At 41.4% G+C, this 27,628-nt stretch overlaps 1 protein-coding gene across 2 annotated transcripts; it reads right to left on the reverse strand.

Annotated features, from left to right (window-relative positions):
- Positions 1–20,838: 20,838 nt before the first annotated feature.
- dnajc24 (DnaJ (Hsp40) homolog, subfamily C, member 24) lies at positions 20,839–27,342 on the reverse strand. Of its 2 annotated transcripts, XM_079253026.1 has the most exons (5): positions 27,144–27,342; positions 26,112–26,216; positions 25,277–25,412; positions 22,325–22,393; positions 20,839–21,335 (listed from the first exon to the last, which is right to left on the reverse strand). In XM_079253026.1, the coding sequence occupies exons 2-5, from the start codon at positions 26,211–26,213 to the stop codon at positions 21,085–21,087; spliced, it is 558 nt and encodes a 185-aa protein (XP_079109152.1). In that variant the 5' UTR covers positions 26,214–26,216; positions 27,144–27,342; the 3' UTR covers positions 20,839–21,084. The 2 variants fall into 2 exon arrangements, with proteins under 2 accessions (XP_079109152.1, XP_079109153.1); XM_079253027.1 differs by lacking the exon at positions 22,325–22,393.
- Between the last annotated feature and the right edge of the window lie 286 nt (positions 27,343–27,628).

Below are 27,628 nucleotides of genomic sequence, written 5' to 3' on the forward strand. Positions count from 1 at the left end.
CACTCAGGTCGCTGCTCCAAGAATCTCACCGCTGGAAAGAAAAGAAAACCACCAAGTGATGACACTGCACTAATATGTTCCTTTATTAGGACTACACTGTAAAATGCAATGTTGGTTTTATATTTATTTATTTACTTGATATTATTCATTCTAGTTGTTAGTAGTCTTGAATAAATCATATGAACGTTGGATTACAAAATCTGGAATAAATTAATCTGCTTCAGACTCAGTAAAACAGGGACATTAAAAAGCAATGCTGCTGACGTATTTTAACAACATATTCATTGTATGCAACTTTGTACTTTTAATTTCACTTTAATTGGGATCTTATCATCGTTTAAATTACCCAGTTCTTTTAAAAGTACTTTTTATTTTCTCCATGAGGTTGATCAATAATTCAGATGTTAGGAACATGTTTCTATTTATTTAAGTAGGAGGCAAAAAAAAAAGAGAGAAAAAAAACTCATGCCATGTCTATCTTGCAACCATCCAAACTAAAATGTTTCTCTTTAGTTTAGTTTTTCTTCTTGTTTCTCTCCAACACATTTAACCAGCTGGTTTATATTTAGAAAGAATATAATATTTAAAAAAATTACTAACTTCATTTATTAAATTGAATAAATTGTATTCAATCATTTCTTACAAAGCAAATTGATTCATTTAGTTGGTTTTACAATTGTATGTATTTTACATTAATTGAACCATAATGAAGCTGTTGTCACCAGCCAAAAGAATAAAGTGGGATTTGTGTGTGAAAGTGCTTTAGATCAATTTCAGTTCAAATAGTCTTTTTTTTTTCCGTTCTTTTTTTTTTTCTTTTTTGTGAACATTATCACTGTCAGTGTGTTTAGAAATAATAGAGTAACAGCCTGGACATTGATAGATTAAGTAGAAGAAATAATTTGATATATTGATACTAAGAAGTATGCATGTGGAGTTTTTTTAGACATGAAGAAAAGATTTGACACTAGATCATGATATATTGATTTGAAAATAGCACAGTGGTTTCTGAGGGATTATTTTGGACTGGCTAAAATTTAAACACATAAATCAGTTCCAGTCTATGGTGTCAGTCCATAGAATATTACATGTAGGGTACTTCAATGGTGACATTTAGGTCTATATATGTTAATAACATTTGTTAATTATGTTTAGGAGAAGATGGCAAGGAGCAGAATGCATCATTGTACACAATATAATCCTAGTCATTGCAGTCCAGTCACAACCCAACTAAACATGATCCACATTAGTCCAGTTTTTAAAAACAAGGTTCTTATAAACCAAATCATTAAAAATTGACCTAGCTAAGGAAACCAATTGATAGGATCAATTCTTCTTCTTAATTCAATCCTCTATCCTGAGCTGCATGAGGACACAATGGAGAGGAAAACCTCCATCAGAACCAGAACCAGGAAGGAAAACCTCCAGCAGAACCAAGAAGGGTCACCACCTTTGCTTTTTGCAGATATGAAGCAAAAATAGACTGTTTGTTTTAATAAATCCATATCTATCTCTGATTGGATTTTTTATTCTGACTTCCCTGTTAAATTATCAGAGAGCAGCTCAGCGGAAAGGAGAGAGTGAGGAAGGAAGGAAAGAAGAGAGAGCAGGTGGACAGAAAGGTTGTAATGCTGAGGCAGCCTCTGATTCAGCAATAACAACTGTAGTGGATCCAACCATCATTTCTGATCAGCAGTTTGAAATAATTCTGCAAATTGTAGGGAATGATGAGGGGGACGGGGAGAGGGATGAGAAAAGTGAACTCTAAGGACAAAGAGAAAGAATAAAATCTATGGAAAGTGAGAGATTTCAAATCAAAACAGTTAACAGAAAAATGTGATTTGTTTCTTATGAAAACTGAATGTTTAGCAGCACATCTGATCCTGACATGCTCTGGGACAGCTTTGCAGCATCTGTTGCTATGGTGATGCATCCCAGACTTTGAAATTTAGCTCAAGATTAAAGGAACTGTAAACACATTGGTTGTATTTCTGAAACTCTACATAAGTTTCCATAAAAAGACTGCCAAGTATGTATTGTATTTTTGTTTTCTTAAAACCATATAAAAAGTTGTGTATATATTTTGCATGAACATATTTGGACTGACTTGGATTTAGAGATCAATGATCCAAACTACGATCTCACTCAGGAGACCGAATGTTTCATCCCTATTCTACCTCAAACTTTATAACAAATGCTGGTAATAACCACTAGCTACAGCTGTAATATAGCATATTTCTTGCCAGGTTATGGGTGTTGCTGTGGCTCATGGTTTTCACAGTATGTCTTCATACAGGTGCTCCTGATGATTGTCTTTGTTTGTTGTAGAGGCTGTAAATTGTCTTTACTTTCTTTTACAGTTGCTGGTTGCCTTGTCTGTTTTTTTTTGTTGTTGTTGCTGTTGTTTGGGGTTTGGCAGATGTTGCTGTTCCTATTTATCTGTCACACAATTGTCTTTTCTTCCCTCTTGATTTTACTGTTAACTCTTTACCCCATCAGGTCTAATGTTAATATATGGTTCACCAATAAGCTGATTAAAAATCGTTAATTTAGCGTTTTTTGCCCTCTCTTCTGTTTTACGCGAAGCACTTTGAGTTGTCCTTTATTAAAGCTGGGGTAGGTAATGTTGGGGAGCAAGAAAGATTTGAAAGTAACACCCTGTCTTGGCTCCTCCCACTCTGGTTTTGCTCCTTAAGTGATCAAAGGCTTTTTTCTTACCTCTGCCAAGGAGGTTATGTTTTTATCTGTTTATCTGTTTGTGTTCAAGAGAAATCAAAAAGTTATCAACGAAATTTAATTAAATTTTCAGGACTTGTTGGAACTGTGAAAAGAAAGAACTGATTTAATTTTTGTGGTGATCCGGATCACCATTTGGATCCAGCAATTTTTTAAAAGGCCGTGGCAAAGGTTTGCGCTCTTCGAGTGCTTTTCGAGTTCGCAACTTTTTCCACAAATGATTTTCTCTTTCTTGGGTCTTTAGTGAGAGGAGGCAAATAAATTGAGCTGGGTCGGGGAAATTCTTCCTGCATTAGTCACCCATATTTGCCATCCGAGTTTCTTCTTTACTACTTTGTATTTTCATCCTAACATGCTACTTATATGCAGGGTGTGGCTATCAGGTATGAAATGCGGGAGGGTGAGGAGGGGAGAAGAAGACGAAGCTTACAAAATAGAAATGAACAACTTCATTTTGATCTGAACGTTTGGATTGGTCAGTTTTTACAGATTTACAGTAAACTAACCATATTTCTTATTGTTTATGATTACAAAATCTATAGACTACTATCAGGACAAAGAACCACTTCAACCAGAGTAAAAAACATAAAATGTTTCTGAGCAAGATTACCTACCCCAGCTTTAAGCTTGCTATAGAAATAAACTTGCTTTGCCTCACTTACTTCTTTGGTATCTGTCTGTCTGCAGTATCGGTGGTATCTGCACCTTCAAAGAAGTGGTTAAGATTTCAGATTTCTGCTGCTCAGATTTAGAGAGAAATCAAGAAATCCAATTGTCTGTTTTGTTGATCTACACCAGTGTGGATATAGTGAAAAATATTCTTTTTCTCATATATAAATAAATAAATAAATACACACGATCTGCATGTAACCTGGTTCTGATGACTAGAGATCACCATTCTTTCAGCAATAGTCACTAAATTTTCAGAAACCACTTTCCCAGAAAAAACTGAAATCCTTCCACCTTGACACACACACACACACACACACACACACACACACACACACACACACTTCATCTCTCAGACAGTGTTTTGTCATTGTTTAGCTGGTGAGTACAGTTGTTTTCCTTTCAAACCCTGGAGACCAAACTGACACACAAAGAAAACCCAGGAGGATCGGCCATGTTTCAGCTTGCAAGACAACACACACACAATCACACACAGGAAAACAACTCTGCATATGTGTTTTCCCTCAGGACATCAGGGGAAACACATGATTCCAGCCCCACCCTGAGGTCTCTATAGTAACTGGCATGTCATGACAATTCCCTCCATTGATGTCACCTATAGCTACACACAACACACACACTCACACACAAACATCATTAACACTGTCTTGTTATTGGTTATGGTTGACACGGTGTCCCTGCAGGAAATCATGACGTTCACACAACGTGCACCCTCTGGTGGTCATGAGACATCTGCATGTGAAGGAAAAATGGCGTCCATGACAGGGAGAGTCCAGTTGTAAACATAACGGATTTTAGTTTAGCTTACAACAATTTATCGCCATAAATGTCATGGATCTCCAGATCTGTTGTTTTTTTCTCCTTCTAGTGTTCCCCCTTCCCTTTTCCCATGTGTATATTGTGTTGTCTTCCCCTGGTGTATACAGGAGGCGTGTACTCGATAGGAGGCGTAGTTGAAGTCATTACACCTTGACTGCTTACACACTGCAGGCAAATCTTCACTCAGCACTGGATCATGCATCTATGTCGGACACCAGCTGCTAATCCATTTAGCCTAGTTACCTGTTATGTATTTTGTGTCTACTAAAACAACTGTTCTGCTCTTTTAAAAAAAATTTCCTGACTGGAAGCCAATGCTGACTTTCTATTTGGCCTGTCTTCCCGCTCGCGACAGCATCTGGAACTTCAAACCATGTTCAGCTCTGGTAAAGTTAATCTGAATAAATCTGTTCAGACTGCCTTGCTGTATTCCTCTCTTCCTTGGGTTGTGGGACATAAATGGATGACCGTACATATTTGACTATCAAGTTACTTGTTACTACGTACAGCTCCGTTTATGTAAACTAACAACTGCTCATAAAAGTCATCACATTTTTATTCATTTGTAACAGCACATTTCAATATTTGTACAGTCTTATTCTGCAGCAATAAAGGCCTTTATGCACCTGAACCAATTTTAATAAATGGCATTAAATTCTGAATAATTCTTAGGTGAAATATTGACGCTTTTGTCTTTGCACACCAAATGTGACTTGCAATTGCAAATAAATTCTGTAGATTTGAAAACAAACTTGCAAGGCGGCAAAAAAACATGGATTCCACATCAAGTGATGGGGATATCGTGCTGATGCTGCAAAAGAAAACAAAAAAGTGCGCACCAGGTACATCCTATTGAAAAGACAGAGTTTAATTGTTTATTCCAGGAGTTTAAACTGGAACACAACCGCTTTAGGGCATAGGCTACTTGAGGATGTCTGTGGGGCAATGAGGAACGGTATTAGCAGCTACATACTGTACAGCTACATACAATCATTGTCAAGGTATTTTCTTCTTGCTTGTTAAACAATTATGAGTGCTGTCACACATAGAGAACAAGAAGCTCAGCCATGGTGAAACAAGTTGCATACAAGTTGCAAAACAGAAGCACACTTGACTTGCACTGGTCCCGGTGATGCTGAATGTGCATCAAATATTGAGGGAAAATTTACTGTTGAAGCCATTTTTCTTTATTGTTATTTAATCTTCAGTTATCATAGCTTTGTGAAGTTCTGTGTTGCAGGAAAATGACTGGTGACGTGCTAGGTTGCTAAATTTTGATTGGCTGTTAGACCCGGTCTGTAATAAACAAAAAGAAAAGATCAGAGGCCACTGGATCTTGGAGCAACTCAGTCTTTTGACTTACACTGCTTTTAATTTTGTTTGTAGAAAGGTCTGGATTCAAGTTTCTTTGTGTAATTTTTGGTTTTGTTTTTTATCATTAAAACGACCAAAAGAAGAACTGGTTTCTGGACTTTTGCTTCCCGAAGAGCGTGTGTTGAGTACAAAAGAACCCTGAGGTCCAAAGCTAATGGGTCAGCCCTGCTGCACCCACATTTACCTCAGTTTAAAAAAAAACTCACATATGCACTTGATGGAATTTTATCACGTTCTCAATGGTTTGACAGTGATTCAATAAAAAAAATTCACACAAAACAGAGCAGCTGTGATGTGACAAACTTATTCACTGCATTGCAAAATCTTTCTCCTTGAAAGTGTGTACACTGCCTGTCAAAGGTTTCCCATTAAATCCAATGGGAAAGCGTGTCCTTTAAACACGCCCTTTATAGGGCACTCAATGAAATACCTTGAAATTAGAAATTTTACCCTAAAATTGTCCTTCTGGTGTGTGTCAAGACTTCCATTCTGTTGTTACATTTAAAAAAAAAATTGTTTTATGCTGAAAATGAAAGAAAACAAAGTGATCAGATTCAATCACTTGCCTGATAAAGGGTTAAAGCATCTCTGCTTAATGGAAATCACATAACAACCCCCAGCAAGGGCTGTTTCACAGTAGGTTGAATGACATTCACAATGATACAGATTACCAAGAGTAAAACATGCCAAGACTGCCAACTACTCTGAAATGTGATTTCAGGCTTTGTGAGTTCAAGTTCACACACTACAAGTGCACACACTGACTTGAAAATAGCTGTAAATCACAATGGCGACATACTACGACTGCTAATATGCACATTTATTCAGAAATAAAGCACTTAATATGGTCGTCAGAAAAGTTGTCTAATCAGGATGTGACCCCAGCAACAAGGGTGATCAGTCTCCCAGTTTCATTTTACCATTGAGCAACTCTTTGTCCATTGTGATATTTACCTGCAGCAGGACACAGTTTGGTCCAACAACAGCATAAACACAAGTCTAAGCGACTGGTCCCATGTAAAGGCAACACGCAACAACAAGCAGACATTGTTCCCAAAGCATCAGTGGAATGGTTTGTTGAGAACAATATTACTTTCTGTTCATAGATGATTGCACTCAGATATGATTCTTATATTTCTCTCACCTTCATGTCAGGCTATAAGACCCAGGCCAGCGTGTAGTTGAGAAGAAACAGCATCGTGCAGACAGCTGATCTCAGAAAGTAGAGCCTGCTTATCACTTTCTTACAACATCTGTGTCAGATTTCCATTCCAGTCTGTCGCCGATGGTCACTCCCAGGTAATTGTAATTCTCAGCAGCCTGCACCTCCTTCTTCAGGATCTTCAGCAGCTGTGAAGGCATCCACATTTCCACAAGCCCATCATTGTCTTGTTGGTCTTTGTGGGTCATATTCAGATGCTGTGAATGCTGATGACTGCGTCTGTGTGAGAGATGAAATTCATGTGTGTTGTTAATGATGTCACACAGAGGGATTTTTCTATTAGGATTTTAGTAGCATGAGGGAGAATAGATGCCTTCTTCTAAAAACGTTTACATTTAATCATTCTATTGAGCAAAAATGCAGTGAATACAGTGAATAAATACTAAAAAGAAATAAACAAGATGCATGAATTTATTACCTTTTTTTCTTGTGGTGAAACATATCTGTAGGTAGGCCTTTAAACTTATGCAGGCTCATCGTGGTTTTCCTCCACATAATCTAAAACATCATCATCAGCATTATTTGACAATCAAATAGTCAACGAATGCCTGCGCTAAAGGCTTTGTTAATCCAAGAAAACAGCTTAATTAACAAGAAACCCTTCCTCTTAAACCTGTCCGTGTGTGTGCAGCCGCCCATTCTTGCTGGGGAAGTCACATGACCCAGGCCTGCATTGTCAATCATTGCCTGATCACAGGTGCAGATATGATCGCACCCAAATGCTGGGTGGGGAAGAAGAAAGCAGACAGATGTTGAACATAAAAGGTTTAATTGGAAATAACTGAAGGCGCTGCACAAACAAGCACACTAAAATAACAATGTTAAAAAAGGCAGAACCAAGAGGAAGACAAAAACAAGCAACACATGAAACTGGGGGTCTGAAGATGATAACTTAAATCAGTGGTTACCAAACTGAACCATTGATTTAACTTTTGTCACTGGACCAATCTGTAAAAGAATCAATGAGAAATGAAGATGAATCACAACAGAGACTTCCAGGACCATTTTTTAAAAAAAAAGAAGAAAATATGATAGAGCATATCTATCTCTGGGCTTGAGTGGGTAATGAAGACACCACAGTGTGTTGTATGCATCAAAATATTATCATCTAATATTATGAAGTATGAAGCCAAACAAGGTACAACACCACTTGGAGACTTTTCATCCTGAATACAAAGAAAAGTACGGAAGCGTAGAGCTCAGAAAAAAAAAGTTGGAGCCTTATCACTTAATAACGTGACAAGTTTATTGTAAAAAAATTTAAACATATCACATTATAATGTGAATGTTTTTACAATAATCTATCACGTTATAAGGCCCAAACTTCTTTTTTATTAGGATGACAGCTCTACGCTTCTGTAGAAGAGCCTGTTGGTTACCTTAGAAATAAACCATTCAACTATCACATGCAGCAGAGTTGTTTAACTGAAGCAGCATCCATCTCAATGAAAACTCTGCTCACCTGATGTAGTTTAGAGAGATTCCTTTTTAAAAACGTTTCACACTGAAGCAGAAGAATGGATGATAATATTGACACATGGTTTTGATTATAGTTAACTACACTACAGCCACTAAATGATGCATTTCTTTGGTTTGTGTGACGGAAGGGGGGGGGGGGGGGGGGGGGGGGGTTCACATTATTGTCATCAATAAAAAGGGACCCTGCAGAAAAAGTTTGAATCACTGACTAAATGAAGAAAAGCTCAGAACTTATAATAATTTCCTCCACAAGACACAGAACCAAATGGACCGGCACAGAGACGGAAGTTGCTGAACTTTAGAACAAATGTTAATGACTACATTTCTCCAAACATGTGACCTACACATCAATGAAATGTTTCTGTTCTCCTCATTACATTAAATAAACGTGTTGTGCCACTAACACTGAAAACCCTCTGCAGAGCCAAACATCACTTTTATTTTCTCTCTCCTGACAACATTACAGAGAGGAGATGAGTCCATGGTTGTATCATTCCAGGCTGACAGAATTCCTCTTCAGCATTCAGATGGCATGAAAGCTTTGACAGGAGCAGCTTTCAGGTGTGACCTGATGACCGAGATAAAATGTTCTGTCATTAGCTGCTTTTCTTCTGCATGTGCTGTCATAATGAAATGAGGCTGGCGGGCCTGTCAACTGCTGCAGCTCTGCTTCATTCATAACTACAGAGGAAATGAGCAGTTTTATTCATGTCAGAGCTCAGAAGTCTTTATGTTCCTTCTATAGTGTTCAGCAATGTTTTTTGCTTATGTTACAGCCTTTTCTCTGCCCACATTTTCCCCACAGTGTTGCTTTCAGAATAATACTTCTAGTTCATGATTTAGATTTTTATGTTTGTCACATCATACATAATCAGAATACTTTTATAATCGGAGAAAATGAGATTATACTCTCACCTTAACTAATTTACTGATATCCACATTTTATATAAAAATCTTTAAAAGATTAGAAATGAAAATTTCTCTTTTTGTGAAAAACATCTGGTTTGGTGATATTTTTGGATAATCTGAGAATTTTTGGAGGAGAATCTGTCATGGCAACATGATCCATGGATCCAGGAGTAGCTCACAGAACCACTTTCACTAAACACAGTCCGCAACTGGATCCAGAACCTGAAACAGGATTACACAAGGTAGAAGACAGAAGTTAACTGCTTGTTTCTCTGATTCATGTAAGATGGATGGACAAAAAGTGCAGACATTTCCCAGAGTCAGACAAATCCACATTTCAGCTAATTTTGGAGGGGAAAATGAGGTCCTCCTCCATGTCCCAAAGAAGAGAAACATCATCCAGGCTGACATCAGAGAAAGTTGTGAAAGCATTGAGGACTTCAGTGTCCATTGAGGACTTGCTTGTGTGAAGATACCATTGATGCAGAAGTGGATATTGAAGGTTTTATAAACACATGCAACCATCAAGGTGACTTTTTTTTTTTCTTGGATGGACCTGCAAGATGATGCCTGACCTCATTCTCAACAGCTTTGGACGAGAAAATTTTCTAAGAGTTCAAGAAAACTCTCAAGATGGTTAAAGGCTCAAACTGGATGCTGATGATCTTGAGGCATTCAGGCAACACTGCAATTAAAACAAACACGATTCTCCGCTGAAAATCCCAGCACTGGCTCAGGACATCTTCCATTGATCTGATGTACAGTTTTAATGCTCACATGTCAACTTTTGGCACTTTTGGCAGTGTGCAGGGATGAGCATGGAGATCCTGACCGGACTGTGACTGTGCTGCCTCAAACACAGCAAACTCATGTATTGTTTATTCTAATTCATTTTAATCAGAACCAGTATAAACATTTTGATCAGGTTCAGTGACAGTAGCTCAACTACTGTACTGGATCAGACCACACAGGCCAGCCTTCATTCCCACAATCAATGAGCTTTGGCTGCATATGACCCCATAGCCTTTCAACACTGTTCTTACAATGGATCCCTTTTGATAAATACTGCAGGTCAGATACATCCCACAAGACCTGCAGTTATGGAGATGTTCTGATGCAGTTATCTAGTCGTCACAATTTAGCTGCTGTCAAATGTGCTTGAATTCTTGTGCTTTCCCATTTTCCCTCCTTCCAGCACCTCAAGCATAATGAGTTAATGCTCAGTTGCTGTACTAATAGGTGCCATGATGAAGAAAAAACCAGTGTTATTCACTTCACCAGCAAGGGTCATAATGTATGGCTTTATCTGCGTATTTATCAATTTAAAAAAGTGACACATTCAAGTGCAGAGAAAAAAGGGGAGAAGGAGAAGTAGATGAGATGAAGAGTGCAACTTCTCATCTTGAAAGTTTGGCCTCTATAATAAAAAAACACAATGAATGAGAAGTCTGAATGCATGTAGCTTTATTTCGGGTTGTTAAACCCAACCTATAAAATAACAGCTACAATACATGATTTTTTTTGTCTTTGATTCTTAAAAATTGATGCAACTGTCCAATCAAATCAAAGATTTTTGGTTTAGGTTAAGCCCGCAGTGTTTCAGGGTCCTAACAACAGCCGTTGGTCAATCCCCCCTGGGGGTCTCATTGAAAAGAGAGACAATAGTGTGGTGGGAGGTGAGGGTAGAGACCCAGGCGGGGCAAAAGGGCAGATAGAGAGGAGCAGCTTAAGCACAGAGGACAAGGATGGGAGTCGGGTCCTGGGGCCTATTGGGGGCCTGTGAGCCAACGCAGATTACTCACGCTTAACCTAGACTGAAGCAGCTTAACGGCCGCCAGGACACACTGCTGTCCTTTCTATTCTGCAGCATTCAGAGGACCGCTCTGTCCTCATCCAACACACTGGGACTTATTTCTTTTTGTCTTTAAACACAGCAGAGCTGAGGATCACTGTCACTCTTAGACTTATTTGGTCTTTATGCTCCATGATGATGCAGTTTGAAATAAAATGGGGGAGTTTAAATGACGATCGTGATCGTGCAGGGCCATGATCGTCTCATCTTGGAGATGACTGTCTCATACTTTCATCAGTTAAAACCTGCAGAAACGGTCACTGGGATCTAAAAGATTTAGCAAGTTTAGTAAACTACTTAGTATTTTAAATTAAGAATATTATAATATATGATATGATATATGATATGATATATCATATCTTATTGTTTATATTGCATATCATATAGCTAATTAATTAACAATTTGTTGATGATGATGATGATCATTACTATTGTTATTCTTGTCATTATTGTTGTTGCTGTTATTGTTATTATTATTAACTCCTGGCTGACTGGTGTGTGGAAAAGACTCAACATTTACATGAATGAATTTTATATATTTCAGGTAAAGATAACTTAAACTAGCCTGATGCAATTCAATCCTCAAAATTTGTTCAAACATCTGTAACAGAAACTAAATGGCAGCTTGGGGCCCATGCCACCAAGGGAACCCCCAAATTTGATTGAAATGTCAAAAATATCTTCAGAAAATCAACTCTTAGATTAATGAAGATTTTGTTATTAGACATTAATTAAGGGTAAAAATGTTCTTTTAAAAAAATGGTAATAAAAACTTGATTTTATACTGTTTAATAAGTATTGTCAACATTTTCACTATATTTGAAGTTGTCATAACTTACATATAAATGACAATATTTTATCAGTTGCCGCTCCATCTGTCATACGGTTCATGTGGAGTGTTTTTGTGCAGCAGGGTGCAGTAGAATCTCACTAACCAAAGAAGAGAAGGACAAGTTGGTTCAGACTGTCCTGGTTTTGAAATGCTGAGCTAAAATCAAATAGAGCCGGTATCGATAGGAGTCTGTTATCCAAGGAAGTCTCTTGTGACTTTTATTGGAAGAGCTCTAAGTCATCACTCAACCTATTGATGCATGAATTATTAAATTGAAATATTTCTAAAATACTATATTTATATAATAGAATTTTTTTTTTTTTTTTTTTAAATTGACTAGTATTTTCTTGTCCTGTTTATCACTGAGGTAAACTTGGTAATTACATGTATGTGTGTATATATGAAGTTTTTTATCTTAATTGTTTATTTTTTCTGTTTTGGGTGACTCTCCTAATGTCCACGAAAGGGGAAAAATAGCAAATACAACATCCTCACTTATGAATAGTGCTGATAAAGTCAACTGTTGTAGACATGATGCATGAAAGGGTTAAACTGTAATGTAATGAAATCTAAGAGTCTCAATTATTACTTGGATGACAATTAATGTTCAAATTATAACAACATAACTGATACATAATTACTTGAACCAGGCAGGTTTTATAGTGTATGAGCAGGTAGGAGTGGGGGTGGGGCTTTTTGAGGGTGGGGTGAGCTTTTGTTCAGATGGCTGTTGGAAAGAAATCTAAAGCATCATAATTGTAGGTGGTTGTTGATGAAAGTGATTTTGCGCACAGCATGTGTCTGTCCCATCAATATTCTCCCAACCCTTTAATTAAACATCAGCTGTCTCATGCAGACACACACACACACACACACACAAACACTTCCACAACTCCAACTAGTGTGTCTGTAGATGCTCTCTTCACTACTTACCATAATTTCAAATAATCATAATGTTATGAGGAAAATAATTCTTAGAAAATTCTGTCATGGATAGATGGATGGATGGATGGATGGATGGAAGAACAGACAGGTGGATGAGAGATGATGCTCAGCTTCTGTCAGCTGTGACCTTTCCAGGCTGAGTGACCGGACAGAGCAGAGTCATTAGCAGCCATTTATCCCTTTGTGTTCCTGTGGCAACCCCGCTGAGAGGAGAATAGTCTGTCATTTACGGCACTCCTTCTCAACTTGTGGGTTAAGACTGCCTGTCACTCACAGCATCATTTTTCTGGGCTATGAAGACATGCTTTTACCATTCAAGTGATTTTTACCTGTTTCTGATTTTCCTCTGGTTTTATTCTCAGAGATGAAGAAGTGAAACTTATTTAATGTTTACTTTATGTTTTAGTTTAAATCTTTGGGCCTCATTCAGCAAGCTTTTTACGAAGTTTGTGGCATTTATCAAAATCTGTCATGTAATGAATACCAACACTCAGAAGTACTTTTACAAACATTCGAGCTTTGATATATTTGAATGAAGTCAGTGTTCTGTTGTCTTTTGCTGTTCAGTTCCCTAAAATAAATTAATATCACAGTGATGTTTTTGTTTTGTTTTTTTCAGATTTTTAGAATAACTTTATGAAAACATTTTGATATTTTCACATAAATGGCAGGTATTGCAGACGGTGTCCTGATTCAACAATTGAATTCAGGACAAAAATAAACAATATTTTATTTATTTAATTTATTCAAGAACAAGTTTCAATTAAAAAAGGATTTAAGTCTGTTGTTGTTCTAAAACAATTGGTTTGTTAGATTAAATGGACATCAGATCCATCCTATAAACTGCAAGAACATCACTTCATAAATGTCCAAGTCACCTGCAAGTGGAGGTTTTCTGGAAGAAACTCCATTACTCAATCTATTCCCACATCTTTAAAGGATGTTGGATGTGTTTGAACCAGTGGTACAGCTAGACATTTACATGTGGGGTAGCCATAACGGTGAGCAAGATCTTATGAGGAGGGTCATTTACTAAGAAAGGATAAATATTACATCACCAAGTGGAAATATTTGCGACAATACTGTATATAGTATAGTATAGTTTCATATTTGCAGAAAAATGTATTTTTATATAATAAACTTTATACTTTCTCCAACTCCTATTTGAACTTGAAAATGTTATTTTAAGTTGTGATGGCTTTAAGTTGAATGTCCACATATAGAAGAAGCTATGTGTGAGGATATGGCAATTTCAGACCTGCCATTTATCAGCACAGCTGTCAAACGCCAAAAATGCTTTAAAAGCATTAATATCAGCTCCTCACTAATGGCCTGGTGGGAATTTCTTAAACTAACCAAATCCTTGCTTATTCCATGCAAACTTACACCTATTTGGAACAATCCCGACATCCAGCAAAACCGGAAAATGATAAACTTCCCTCAGTGGAAGAATAAAGGAATAAAACAGTTAGAACATTTAATAGAAAATGGGAACTTTCTCCCTTTTGATACAATTACTTCACGATATGAAATCAGCAGCACAAAATTCTTAGAATACCACCAACTTAAATCTATTATAGGTAAGAAATACACCCCTGATCAATTAAACTTGCAGCTACCTATCAGGGCTGCAGAATTCTTAAATCTCAATGCCCCGAAACTGTTATCCAAAATATATAGATTACTATCAAAGCTAGACGATTCCATATGTCTCCCAACTTCTAAATGGGAAGCAGACTTATCCAGTAACTTTGACCAAAATGAATGGTCACAAATCTGTTCAAATACATTTACAATGACTAAGAATTCAAACATGCAACTAATACAATTTAAAATTCTGCATAGAACTCATTATACAGGACACAGGATGTTCAGGATGGGTCTGTCACAATCAAACATCTGTCCACACTGCACTGGCAACACGACTGACAGCTACTACCATGCTTTGTGGTCTTGCCCACCTGTCCAGGAATTCTGGTTTCAGGTATGTAAAGATCTGTCAAATTGCTTCAAATGTAACATCCCTACAAACCCCAAACTGGGCCTACTGGGTTACTTGGGTGAAATTAACATAGAATTTAATTCTGCAAACTTAATCCTCACCAGTTTATGTATCGCAAAGAAAACTATCCTTCTAAACTGGAAAAGCAAACAAAGTCTGTGTATCCAGCAGTTCAGAAATCTCTTATTAGATCACATCAGTGTCGAGATGATGTCTGCCTCCTCAAGAGATCAGTCAGCTGAACTTTATTCCCTCTGGTCCCCTGTGATCAGCTCCATCACTTAGTATGGGGGGAGAATGTGACCTTATTGCGCTCGGGGTTGGTGGCCGGTTGGGGTTCTCTGGGGGCTGTGGGTCTGTGGTGGGCTCCTGGGGGGGGGGGGGATTTTGACTGCTCCATTGCTGGAGTGGCTAGGTTTCTAGCCCTACTGTGGACCTGGATGGGCCAGCGGCTGGAGTTGCCGCGCAGCGGCGGGGCGAGGTCGCTGGCGGGGGATGGGTTGGCGGGTGTGACTCCGTAACGGGCGCCTGTGCCGCCGTGGGGTGGGCTGGGCGGGGTCCCGGGCTCCGGTGCCCGGGGTTGTCCCCTGTCTCTTGGGGGTGGGGGGTCGGCTTGTGCCGGGGGGGGGCTGGGCTGACCTGGACCTGCCGCTGCGGCGGCGGGCAGGTACGTGCTCTGGTGCCTGGTTGCGACCCTGGGACTTGTTGAGTGGGGGGTGTTTGATAGTGTGGATGGGATGTGAGTGTGTATGGAGGGATGTGTGTAGGGGGTGTGCGTTGAGGACTGGTGGCGGTACATAGGTATGTGGATGTGTGTGGGTGGGGAAGTGTGATGATGCGTGTGTGGGGGGGGTGTCGTGGTGTCTGTGTGGGGGGGGGGGGGGGGGGTAGTGCCGTGTGTGTAGGGGAGTGGGGTGATGCGTGTATGTGGGGAGTGGCGGTGGTGCATGTATACGGGTGTGTGTGTGGGGGGGGAGGGGGGGCGTGCTGTCTGTGTGTGTGGGGGGGGGGGCAGGGGTGTATGTATGGGGGAGTGGGTGGTGCATGTGTGTGGTAGGTTGGTGGATAAGTGTAGATATGATGGATGGGAGTGGGGGAGATTTGGATGTGACGTGGGGGTCAGGAGGATGGTTTTAAGGGTGGGCTGAACGGGTGGCTGGGTGGACCTGAATGTGTCTGGAAGTGTGTGTGTGTGTGGCTGTAGGTGTGTGCTGAGACAGTGTGAAGTGCCGATGTGTGGACAAGGGGGGACTTCATGTCCCCAGGTGGGGGTGTCCTCTGTGAGTGAGGGGGCGGTGGACAATCGGTCTGGGATTCCCCTTCTGCCGCCCCGCCTCCTCTTTGTCCTCGTGCCCCCCTTCTGCATGTGGTGAGTTGGTCCCCTCTTGGATCGGTGATGACTCTCTGGTTAGAGTCGCCGAAGGCTCTGGTTACGGGGATGGCTGTCCCCGGCTTGTCCTGGTCCTTGGGGGGCCCTGGGAGTAGGGGGCATGCCCAGTGCTGCGGGCGGCTCACCTTCTGGAGGAAAGTTCACTTTCCTCCAGACTTAAATCCCTCAACCCCTCTTCCTCCCCGCTCCCCATCACACACAGGCAGGGTATTGGGAGGTGTGCACGTGGCGCTGGGTGGTGAGAAAGGCCATCAAGGTGGTTTTGATCGCTGCACCCAGCCTCGGCTCACCTCCCAGTTTTAATTACACTTAGACACCAAACACCAAAACACTGACGACTCACATGATTAGGGGGAAGAGCATGCGGTGTATGGTGGGCGGGGCTGCTTAGGTGGTCCCTCTCCCAACACCGCGTGGCACTTCCCTCAGTTTTAATTGCAACTAATACATACTTCACAATCAGTCATAAGCGGGGGGGAGGCAGGGACGATAGGGTCTTCTCATGCCCCTGCTCTCGGGGCTTTACTGGGGGGGGTACGGGTGGGGGAAGAGTGCCGTCCATTAGGCCTAAGTCTGGGCTGGCCTGGCTGTAGGGGGGTTGTCGCCGGCCCTGGGGGGGTGCTGGGTCGGCTGCATCTGTGGGGTGGTGGGGGGGACGCTGGGAGTGGTGGGCGGTAATTATGGGGGCCCTGATCGGGGCCATCCTGTCCTCTGCCCCCTCTGAGGTATCTCACATGGGACATGATGGAGGGGTGAGGTGAGGATGTGTGGGAGTGGGTGTATGGGGTTACAGATGGATGGTGGGATGGCTGGGGGGGGATTAGGGTTGGGGATATAGGTGGGTAGGGGATAGGGATGTGTGAGGATGAGTAGATGTGTGTGTGGAGGGGTATGTTGGCGCGTGGGTTGTATTGGGGTGTGCCTGTGTTGGAGGAGTGAGGGTGTGTGTGTGTGTGTGTGTGTGTGTGTGTGTGTGTGTGTGTGTAGGGGGGGGTGTATATGCGGAATGGGATGTGTGAGTGAGGGTGAAGTTTGGAGGGGGGCTATGGGTGGTGGAGGGGTGTTTGGTGGGGCATGTGTGGTTGGGTAGAAGTAGAGGGATGGGGTGGCGGGGTGTGAGCGTGTGTGTGGGGGGGTGAGCGTGTGTGGGGGCGGGGGCGATTGGGGTTCGTGTGACTTGGTATGGGTGAGTGAGTAGAGGTGGGGTGGGGTTGTATATGTGATGGATGATGTGCATGGATTGCAGAGGGTTGTGTGGATGGGGGTTGAGAGGGGAGTGCGTGTTTGGGGGGGGGGGGGGGGGGGGGGGTATGCATGTATATGTGTGAGGGGAGTGCGTGTTGGGGGGGGGGGGGGTATGCATGTATATGTGTGTGTGGTTTGGTGGTGGGGGGGTGGTGTCCTGTACCCGGGGGTGCAGCTGGTGCGCTGGGGTGCGACCTGGCTGCCGCTGGGTGGCGGTCTGGGGATCCTGGTCCTCCGTCGGTGTGGGCTGTGCCCTCTGCCTGCGGGGGCGGGGGGCTGCTCACGGGCTCTTGGGGCCCTGGGGCCTGCGCTCTGTCTGCCCTAGGTGGTCGGTGCCCGGCGGGATCGGCCCTTGCCGGCCTGGGCCTGCTGGGGCCTGTTCCCCCTGACTGCGGGGGACTCTGGTTGGGCACCTCCTTCGCCACCTCCTGGGCAGATGCATGGCTGGCTCTGGAGTGGGGGGGTTGGGATCTGTACCTGGGGGTGACTGTCGGTTACCTGGGTCTCTGGGTTCTCCTGGCCTTCCTCTAGCTGTAGGCGGGCGGGGTCACATTGGCATGATCACTCTTCTCTAAACACGTTCCACTCTGAATGTTCTGCATGAATGTTCTGTATGTGTCACAGTCACTGAGTCATCCAGCAAGTTTATTCACTAACAGCAGGTACCTCTCTTTCTGTCTTTTTGACTTAACTTGCTAGTTTCTGGTCCTCATGATAGTCAACGGTTTTGTTCTCCACGAATCTAGAGTTGGCTTGTGTGGGTGTATATATTTATGTGTGTGGGTGGGTATGTGTGTGTACTTATGTGTATGTGTATGTATGTATGTGTATGGATATGTATATATGTATGCATATGTGTGAGTGTATGTGTATGTGTGTGTATGTGTATGTGTGTGTATGTGTATGTATGTATGTGAGTATGTATATTGGTATATATGTATATATATATATATATATATATATATATATATATATATATATATATATGTGTGTGTGTATGTATGTGTATATGTATGTATGTATATCTATCTTTATGTATGCATGTATGTGTACATGTGTGTGTATGCATGTGTATGTATGTGTATATGTATGTATGTATGTATATATGTATATATATAATGTATGTGCGAGTGTATATACATATATATGTAGGTGGGTATGTATGTGCATATACATGTATGCATTGATCTCTTTCTTTTGTTTTTTTTTTGTTTTTTTTTATGTTCTCTTTTCTGTTCTCTTTCTGCCCCTTTCCTGTCCTTTCCGGTCGGGTCCAGCAGCATAAACTCTGTAATACAAGCTATTATCCAAAACAAATTGAAAAATAAAATAAGAATCAAGAAATACAAGGGGATCATTACATCTACAAAAGTTCCCCTTGGCAAAATAAATTTGCTCAGCAGAACACAGCATCCAGAACATCAGTCTGCTTGCTTAAATGCTGGACAAGACAAAACAAAAAAAAAAAAAAAAAAAAAAAAAAAGAATGTCCACATACGTTTGTTTTCTGTCTACTTTTCAATTTGTGTTCATTTATTTCATTGTTTACATGCTTGAAATAACTCAATAAAACAAACAAAACAGATTGCCATCATTCCTGCTTCTAATGGAGGTTTTTCCTTTCTGGTTCTGGTCCTGATGGAGGTTTTTCCTTCCTGGTTCAGGTCCTGATGGAGGTTTTTCCTTCCTGGTCCCGATGGAGGTTTTTCTTTCCTGGTCTTGGTCATAGACTGTATATGGAGATGGACACCCATAGCTTTCTGAATTGAAGCTAGGTGGGCGGTTCCTACCATCGCCATCTTGGCAGGGGCATGCGTGTCGTCTCACCAGGAAAATACGTATATGGGCAAAGAGGTGGAGCTGAGAGGAGGGTTGTGAGCGTCATGGCGGATGATTGACATCGGGCGAACTCCGAGCTTTCTGTAGCTAAGAGCTAACCTAGCTAACCCGGAGATAACAGGAGCTAACCAGCTAACGGAGGTAAGCAGGCTAAAGCTAAGTCACGTTGTAACCGGCTAAAAACCGCGGTTGTTCTAAGTTATTCTTACTTTAAGCCGGAGATTGGTACCGGTCAATCAAAAGGACACGCCCCTAAATATGCCAAACTTCGACATTAAATTACTTTTAAACAGGCGTGTTAGAAAAAAAATTCACTCCGCCCACAGTTTTCATGATGGTAACCCTGACCTGTTAAACCAAAAATGGATTTTTGAACCTGGCTGTAAACATGTTTATTTCTGCTTTGCAGTTAGTTTTTTTTAACATTGGAGTCTATGGGGATTTGATCTGTTTTGCAGCCCCTAGTGGATGAAGGGGGAACTGCAGTTCTATGCACTTCATCTATGGTCTAGGTCCTGATGGAGGTTTTTCCTTCCTGGTTCTGGTCCCAATGGAGGTTTTTCCTTTGCACTTCTGCCCTGCAAGCTCAGGGTGAAGAACTGAATCAAAGACAAGATTTGATGCCATCTATGGCTTCCTTGGTTAAATATATTTGTAATACAGCTTGTATGAACATAGTCATCATAAACGGGACAAATGTAGACTTTATGGGATCAGTAAATCGACTTGAACTGATTATATACGTAAAGTACCTTGAAATGACAGTTGTAAACTCACACTATACAAATAAAGTTGATTTGAACTGAGATATCCTCTGTGGTGATGGAGCCGTGTCGATGCTCAGCATCACCACATGAGTTAACCAGTATCTTCAGGCATGCAGGACGAACCAGAGAGAAAACCAACCTCACAGGTTGTGGACTCAGACACAAATGTTCCCTGTGGTTCTCCAGATGAACTCCACCCACAACACAAAGGTTTGCACCATCACATCTGTGCTGAGGGGTCGATGTGATGCATGTTATTTAGTTAGTTAAATCAGATTCTGCCTCCAGCTGGATTACCTGATCAACATTTAGCCAGACGTAGCTGGAATCAGTGCGTATCTGTTGGGATGTGTGCTCTGGGGGTCAGGTTTGAACTGTTTAGTCCTGCTGGGATGAAGAACTGATCATAACTCAGTTTAAGATCTGTGGTTCACCACCCAGAGCTGGAATAGCAAACCAGAAATTACCCACAAATAACAGAGAGCGGCACAGACACATAATATTTTAATACCTTTAGAAAATTCTTCATGTGCACTTCTTGTGTTTCATTTGATGGACTGGAAGTGTGTCTGATCATGGTGATAGCAGTTTAATCCTTTCATTTCTATGTTCTTTACATTTAGAATATGAAGAACAAAAGAGAAGAATTCATGCTCAACCCCCCCCCCCCCCAAAAGAAAAACAGGATTAAAAGTCATTTTTGAAAAAAATGACTCAGTTTATACATCAAATTACTTTCTGAAAACCTTGATTCTGGCACGAACAAGTGAAAATATTAAGAAAAAAAAAAAGAAAAGATGCTTTATGTTGGGTATTTCATGTTAAATGTTCAGGTCAGTGAAATGTCAAATGATGATGTCATCATTTACCAGGATTTCCTCTCAGAAGTGTCTCCGGAAATCATGAAGTGATGCTGCTCTCCATCACTGTCAGGCTGTTGACGGGTTTGATTCCCACTGCTGGACCAGTGTGTCGGCACAGCATCATCTGAGATGAGAAGTCTCACTCCGAGTTTTTCTGTTCAGTGCCCATGTGACATAAACACTCAGGGAACACGTATCACAGCAAACCAACATGCCTCTCTGCTGTCCCGCCTCTTCTTCACCCCGCTGCATCCTCCCTGACTCGTCCTCTTCACCATTCTGCTCCATCCTTCCAGTCTCCTCCTCCAACTCCTCCTCTGAGATGCAGAATCTTCCTCCACAACGACAGCAGTGTGTGAACACACAGTCCTCTGTAACAACACATTTTGGACAAAAAACAAAATGAGAAAGGGCCATGAGGTGTTGACATTAATTCTAAGTAAAATGTTCCTTCAGGTGAATAAGGAACACGACACATTCAAGGATGGGTAGTTATTCCCCTGTATTGAAAGAAATCTGGTAAATATTCTCATCTTTTCAAGAGTAAATTCTCTTATTTTGATCAGTTCCTGATAGGGGCTGCAGAGTTGGGTGTGGTATTCTCTGACATCTTTACTCCCTGCTGCAGTGCACTGTTCTCACATGCCCACACCCACAACAGTGCTGGCTCCTACACAGACCACTACATACCAGTGGCACAGACGCCTGTAATCATGAAATGCCTGGAGCGACTGGTTCTCCATGCCTCACCATGTACTGACAACCACCTTTGACCCCCTTCAGTGTGTACACCCGGCCAACAGGTGAACAGACGACTCCATCTCCGTGGGAATCCCACATTGTGCTGCACCACCTGGAGCAGCAGGCCTCATTTGCACGGCTGCTGTTTGTGCACCACAGCTCTGCATTTAATACCATCTTGTCCAGCACATTGCTCTCCACAATGGCTGACCTAGGTATACATCTTAACGAGACAAAAGGCTTCCTGACCAACAGGCCACAGTCTGTTTGAATGGGCCCAAATCTCTCCTCCATACTGGCACTCAGCATAGGAGCACCACAAGGCTGAGTGCTGAGCCCTTTTATTTGTGCTCCATACACCTCTGTGCGTTTCACCTCATAACACTAACGTTCCTGTTAAATTCACAGATGATACAACCCTGATCACAGAGAAGAGGTAAAGAGACCTACACTGGTGTACAATAAATCAACCGAACTCTCACATCAACAAGACAAAACCGCCCAGAATCAACTGCAGGAATATTTTTTAAACAAATAATAAAGAATAAGATGGTTTCTGCAAAGCAGATGCAACACCTGTAGAAGTATTTATGTGTGAGTGTATGAAGCGTGTTATTACCCTGGTCCCAGATCATGTCCTCCAGGTTCACAGCAGAATCTTCTGGCCCACCCTGTTTCAGTTCCTGTGCTGGAAAGATGGTATAGCAGCTTATAAACAGTGTACTAGCTGGAGTAATAACAGCAGCAGCAGCAAAACTGTACTTATGTTGGTTGCCAGAACTTTAACTGTACGATCTACATGAGCTGAAAGAGCATCTGCTGTCTCCTTGGAAGATTCAGACGTCTGATGATCAGCTGCAGGATTCCAGTTCAGAGTGGATTTCATGTGAATGTTTCATCCTGCTGCCGGTCATATTGCTGATCACAGGAATACCTGACCAGCTGGACCATGTGGACCAGTAGCACAGACCCACATCCGGTGCAGATTAACACTTTAACAGTTAACAAGAGGAGGGCAAAGAAGAAAAGAGTGTCAACTGAGGTGGTCTGGGTTCCAGCAGGACTCACTGCAGGCCTCATTTATCCATCATGCTTGGGAATGTCACGAGGAACTGGAGAATAAGATGCTTCATTCTTGGACCAGTTGCCTCCACAACTTTCAGAAAGGCTGACGACGTTGAGAACCTCAGGACTACACTGTCTGGCTATCTTACTTGGCCTGGAGTTATTCTGGACTAGAATCTCTACTTCGACCCATATAAATCTGGTTATGGGTCCACCTTCTTCCACCTTTGTAATATTCCCAAAACGAGGAGGATCCTGTCTCTACGGTGATGCAGAAAAACAAGTGCATGGCTTTGTGTTGGAGAAAAATCTCCCAATGAACGACAGACACTCAGATCAGTGAGAAGGTCCAAAAGTTTTACTTGCTGCAATGACATCTTTATATACTCTTCCTTCTTCCCAACCCCATCTGGGAACATTATCATCACAGTTTTTGGTGTAGGACACCCAGAGTAAGGTTTGCAACGTCAGTCTCCAGCAGGGGCTTAATGTCCTTTTGTAGATGTTTGCATTTCAGGGACACTTTGAAGTAGACGAGAAACTTCTTTATAAACATTATTCTGACCATCCTCCCCATTATTCTCTCCCCAGTATATAAAGTTCTTCGTGACCATGCTCACTTAGATCTTCAAGTTTTCCATTCCAGATTTTCCCACCAGAGCACTTCTCTCTCAGGCTGCAGGATTTACTAGTGTGGAACAGATCGAACTGGCTAGATGCTCTACAAATCACGCTGAATTCAATTCGATTTAACCTGAGCTATAAGAGGAAGTGGAAGGAAACAGCTGGACGGCCTTCCAGCTGTTGTGGAACTGGCGTTGTATAATCACTGTTGAGGTACAATATTTCAAGAATTTCTTTTGGAGCAGATTAAATGCTTTTACAATCAATCTGAGCCCTCTGAAAGTTTCTCCATGTTCCTGCCAACATGATGAAAACGTTTTGGATAAACAGTGATGGAGAAATGTATCGCTGTGCTGTCGTCTGCGGTTTTCTTCATTCAGCTACAATAATAAACTTACAGTCATATTTTTGTCAGAGTTTTAGAATAAAAACATGTTTTATTTTAAGATTTTACCATAAATAGCAGATATTGCAGACTTGTGACAATGAGGGTTGGCAAAACTTTATAAAGGGGATCATATGATAATCTAAAAGATAATATGGATAACCAAGTGAAAATATCTACAACAGGTTCAGGGAGGTCCATCGACTGGCAAGTTGGTTGTTTTTGGGTGCAGTATGTGGAGCTTGATGTGATTAAATAGAGAGATCAGTTCTGGTTGACTGTCTGGGGGTGTCTAAAGTCTTGCATAGCTAGCTCCACGTTGGAAGCTTCTCTTTTTCTTTCTCTGCTTGTATCAGAGTTATGGTGCTTGTTGAACCATCTTTCTGTCCTCTCCACCCAAAACAGTCCAGGCTGATTCTCAAAAAGCAAACAAAACGCTACAATCATAAAGTGGTGCACTGACATCATGCTCATTCTCTCTTCTCATAGTCAAAACTAATGGAGTCCATGGGTATAGTTGCATTTCAAACTGCACAGGTTACATTCAAGGCAAAAATCATTCATTAGCAAGTAACATTCATCTGAGCCTCCAGAGGCTGTCAGCGGGAAAGACCCTCCATGTTCCTCCAGAAAAAGGTTTAAACAGAAAGAGATAGATATGTACTACTGACTGACAGACATACAGAAGAAAAGACAGATGTTCACACCACTTTTTTTTTCCCCAATTCACCCAAGGAAACAGTCATTATCCAGTTGTACAGCTTGTCAGTGATAATGACTCCAAACCATCAATAATTAGTGCTAAACCTGCCTTCGCTTTTAATTTGCATCACACTGCACGAGGAATAATAATTGCTAAACTAGTGCTAATTTGAAACACTGGTTTAGCAATCTGGAGGAGCAACTGGAGCAGTCAGGAACGTGCGCAACAAACAAGCATCCATTGCTTATTTCACTTCTAGACATTGGGAGGAATATCAGTTTCGTTTTACCTGCAGTGACTTTCAGTGGACCCTGGAACAAGCATTATCGAGATGTGACATTAAGAGCTAAAGCTTCACACATGTATGTCAGCAGGCTGGATTTAATCACACAGCTACAGTCTGATTCAGAAGCTTTTCCACCAGTTTCTTAGGTAGGAAAGTTTTACCTAAAACAAGTGCCTTTATAGACATCTATCTACCATCACCGCCCACTTTATAGGTCCTTCCTGCTGACACATATATCTAACAGCCAATCACATGGCAGCACGCTTTGCTGAATGTGGGAGACAAATAATGCACTTCAGAAGGAAAAAGGGAGTCCAAACTGGTACTAGCAAGATGGATCTTTAGCTCCAGCATGAGCTTCCAACCATCATTTTATTTTATTGAGCAGCAGAGTCTGACTGGAAGCAAAAACTGCAGACTGATTGGTCCAATAACACCTGAGGTCTTTACTGGACTTAAAAATCCAACATGAGATGTGTCAGAATCAGAAAAGCTTCATCAATCCTACCTCTCCTCTCCACGTCATACTGTCTTCTGGTGTCCTGGTCACTAAGGATCCTCCAGGCTGCTTCAACTTCCAGGAACTTGTTCACGGCTGATTCCATTTCTGTTGGACACCGACCTCTGAGACGGTCTGGGTGGTACTGCAGACACACACACATGCACAGCTTCAACTACAAACAGCAACCTGAGAAGAATATGCTTACTTATCTAAAAATAGATTCTGTTCAGATAAAGAAAAAAAAAAACCTTTCTACAGGTCTGTTGCAACTCTAGTCTGAAGACAAAAGGATGATTTGATTTAGACATTTAATCACATTTACAATGACGTTCATGCATCAGGCATCATGAACAAACTTATAGACTCGGGATAACATTGTTTTAATTGTTAAGCTTTAGTTCCTACCTGTAAATCTCCAAATAAGGATTGTATGTGCAGAATCATCATGTGTGGACTATAACAGCTAGATATTTTCTTAATCACACTAAGACCTGATGTTCCACATCTTCATAAATCATTATGTTCATTCAGACAATCAGTCATTTAGATGTGATGATGATGGAGGTGGAAGATGTCCAGCAGGGTAAAGCTGATTATGATTGACAGGTATCTGTCTACACCAACAGAGACAGTCAGACTCAGAAATAAACACCAGAATAAATTAAGGTGAAAGGAGGAGAAACAAGCTGGAGGAGACAGGTGTATGGTCTCTGAGAACATCTCATCTATCCACCTATCAGCTGAGATCTGATCATCATCATCGTCACCTGAGCATCACATCCACCCTCCGCTCCTCTTCAGAAAGGGGGAATAATGCAGAATATGGACAGGAGGCATTTACCTGCAGAGCCAGCTGCTGGTACCGGTGTCTGAGCTGCTGGACCGAGTCTGAGGGGTTTCCGCCCAGAACCGCATACAGATCCGTCTGCCGGTTGGCACACATTGCCTGCAGCGGACAAGACTGGATTAGTCAATGGGCATTAAGGGCCCACCTGGGGCCCATGTAGGGCAAACAGCAGCAGTTTGGACATGAAACAAAATGTACATAAAAGCCAGATAGTTACACCACAGTGTCTAATGTATTGCTGTTGATACCATTGGCTGAGAGATGTTAGAAATGTTGTTTCACAGCTCATCGTTCACAATTTTCACAATGTTGCGGTGGGGAAGGGGGCCCCTGGAACACTCTGGACCCAGGGGCCTGTGCACTTTTAATCCAGCCCTGGCAGCAGAACAGCACCGACATCAGGCCGACACACATACAGTTGTGCTCATATTTATTCACACCCTTTCGTTTAAGAAGGAAAAAAAAAAACAGCTGCCTGTAAAATAATCTGAAATTGACTAAAGTAATAACTAAAAATTTTATTAAAATCATTACATTACTTTCTAATTCTGATTCAATAGAAATAAGATAATTTATTACATATCACATCACTCATAAACTAATATTTTGTTGAATAATCCTTTAATGTTTCCGCTCCAGTCAGGCGTTTTCTGTTCCTCTCAGTCAGACTTCTGCACCCGTTGAAAGGTATTTTGTCCCACTTGTCCCATTTGTCCAGGACCAATTTGTTTAGGGTTTTTTTTTTTTTTTTTTTTTGGTTTGGTTTTTTTTTTCTGTTCTTTCTTCAACTCAATTAGATTTAAAAAAAAAAAAAAAAAAAAATAGTGTCTTATAAGACTAAATTATATTTTTGCTCATTTTTAGTTATTGTTCCTTTTTTAAGTCTCCATTTATTTGAGTGACTGTTGTAAATTTAGCATGTTCTTTAATGAAAGGAGATGAATACACATGAGCACAACTGTACACACACATCCGTGGTCACGCAGCATGTTTGTGGGAACACACACACACACACTAGACACACACCTGAAAACTCGGCTTTCCTCAGACACGACGTGACGTCATCCGCCTCCGAACACAACGGAAACCCAGTGGTACCGGAACCAATTGCAACGCTTCTGCTCCGTGGACGAGTCTAGTTTTACTCCAAGAAGCTGAAAATCTTCACAGAAGCCCTCTGTAACATCTCAACCAGCTCCATGCTAACATACGCCTGACAGCGCTGTGTCCCACCGTGTTATGGGTCCCGGAAACTAGTAGCTGCAGTCCCTTCTGCTCGGTGGTTCCGGATAACTTCCAGTTGTCTCTTCCTTGTCAAAATAAAAACCTTTATGTGTCTTCATATAAACAGATTGTGAAGAGATATGTTTCAGTTGTATCGTACTCACATCTGCATTAAAATGAATTTGGTTGGTATAGATGTAAACTCACTGCCAAATTCTGCAGTAAATCATTTTAGTTGTCCTGCTTGTGCCCTCACTACATTTCCCATGAACACTTTCGTGATTTAT

The sequence above is a fragment of the Telmatherina bonti genome (genome assembly GCF_933228915.1).
Source record: "Telmatherina bonti genome assembly, chromosome: 2".
NCBI classification, from domain to species: domain Eukaryota; kingdom Metazoa; phylum Chordata; class Actinopteri; order Atheriniformes; family Telmatherinidae; genus Telmatherina; species Telmatherina bonti.

What these genes read in the sequence shown, in the direction of transcription:
- dnajc24 (XM_079253026.1), bottom strand. Translation starts at nt 26,213, where the DNA reads ATGTGTGCCAACCGGCAGACGGATCTGTATGCGGTTCTGGGCGGAAAC. An exon ending in GTATGACGTGGAGAGGAGAG is followed by an intron (nt 22,394 to 25,276) that starts GTAGGATTGATG and finishes CCATCTTTCCAG; the next exon opens with CACAGGAACTGAAACAGGGT. An exon ending in GGACATGATCTGGGACCAGG is followed by an intron (nt 21,336 to 22,324) that starts GTAATAACACGC and finishes GTGTTGTTACAG; the next exon opens with AGGACTGTGTGTTCACACAC.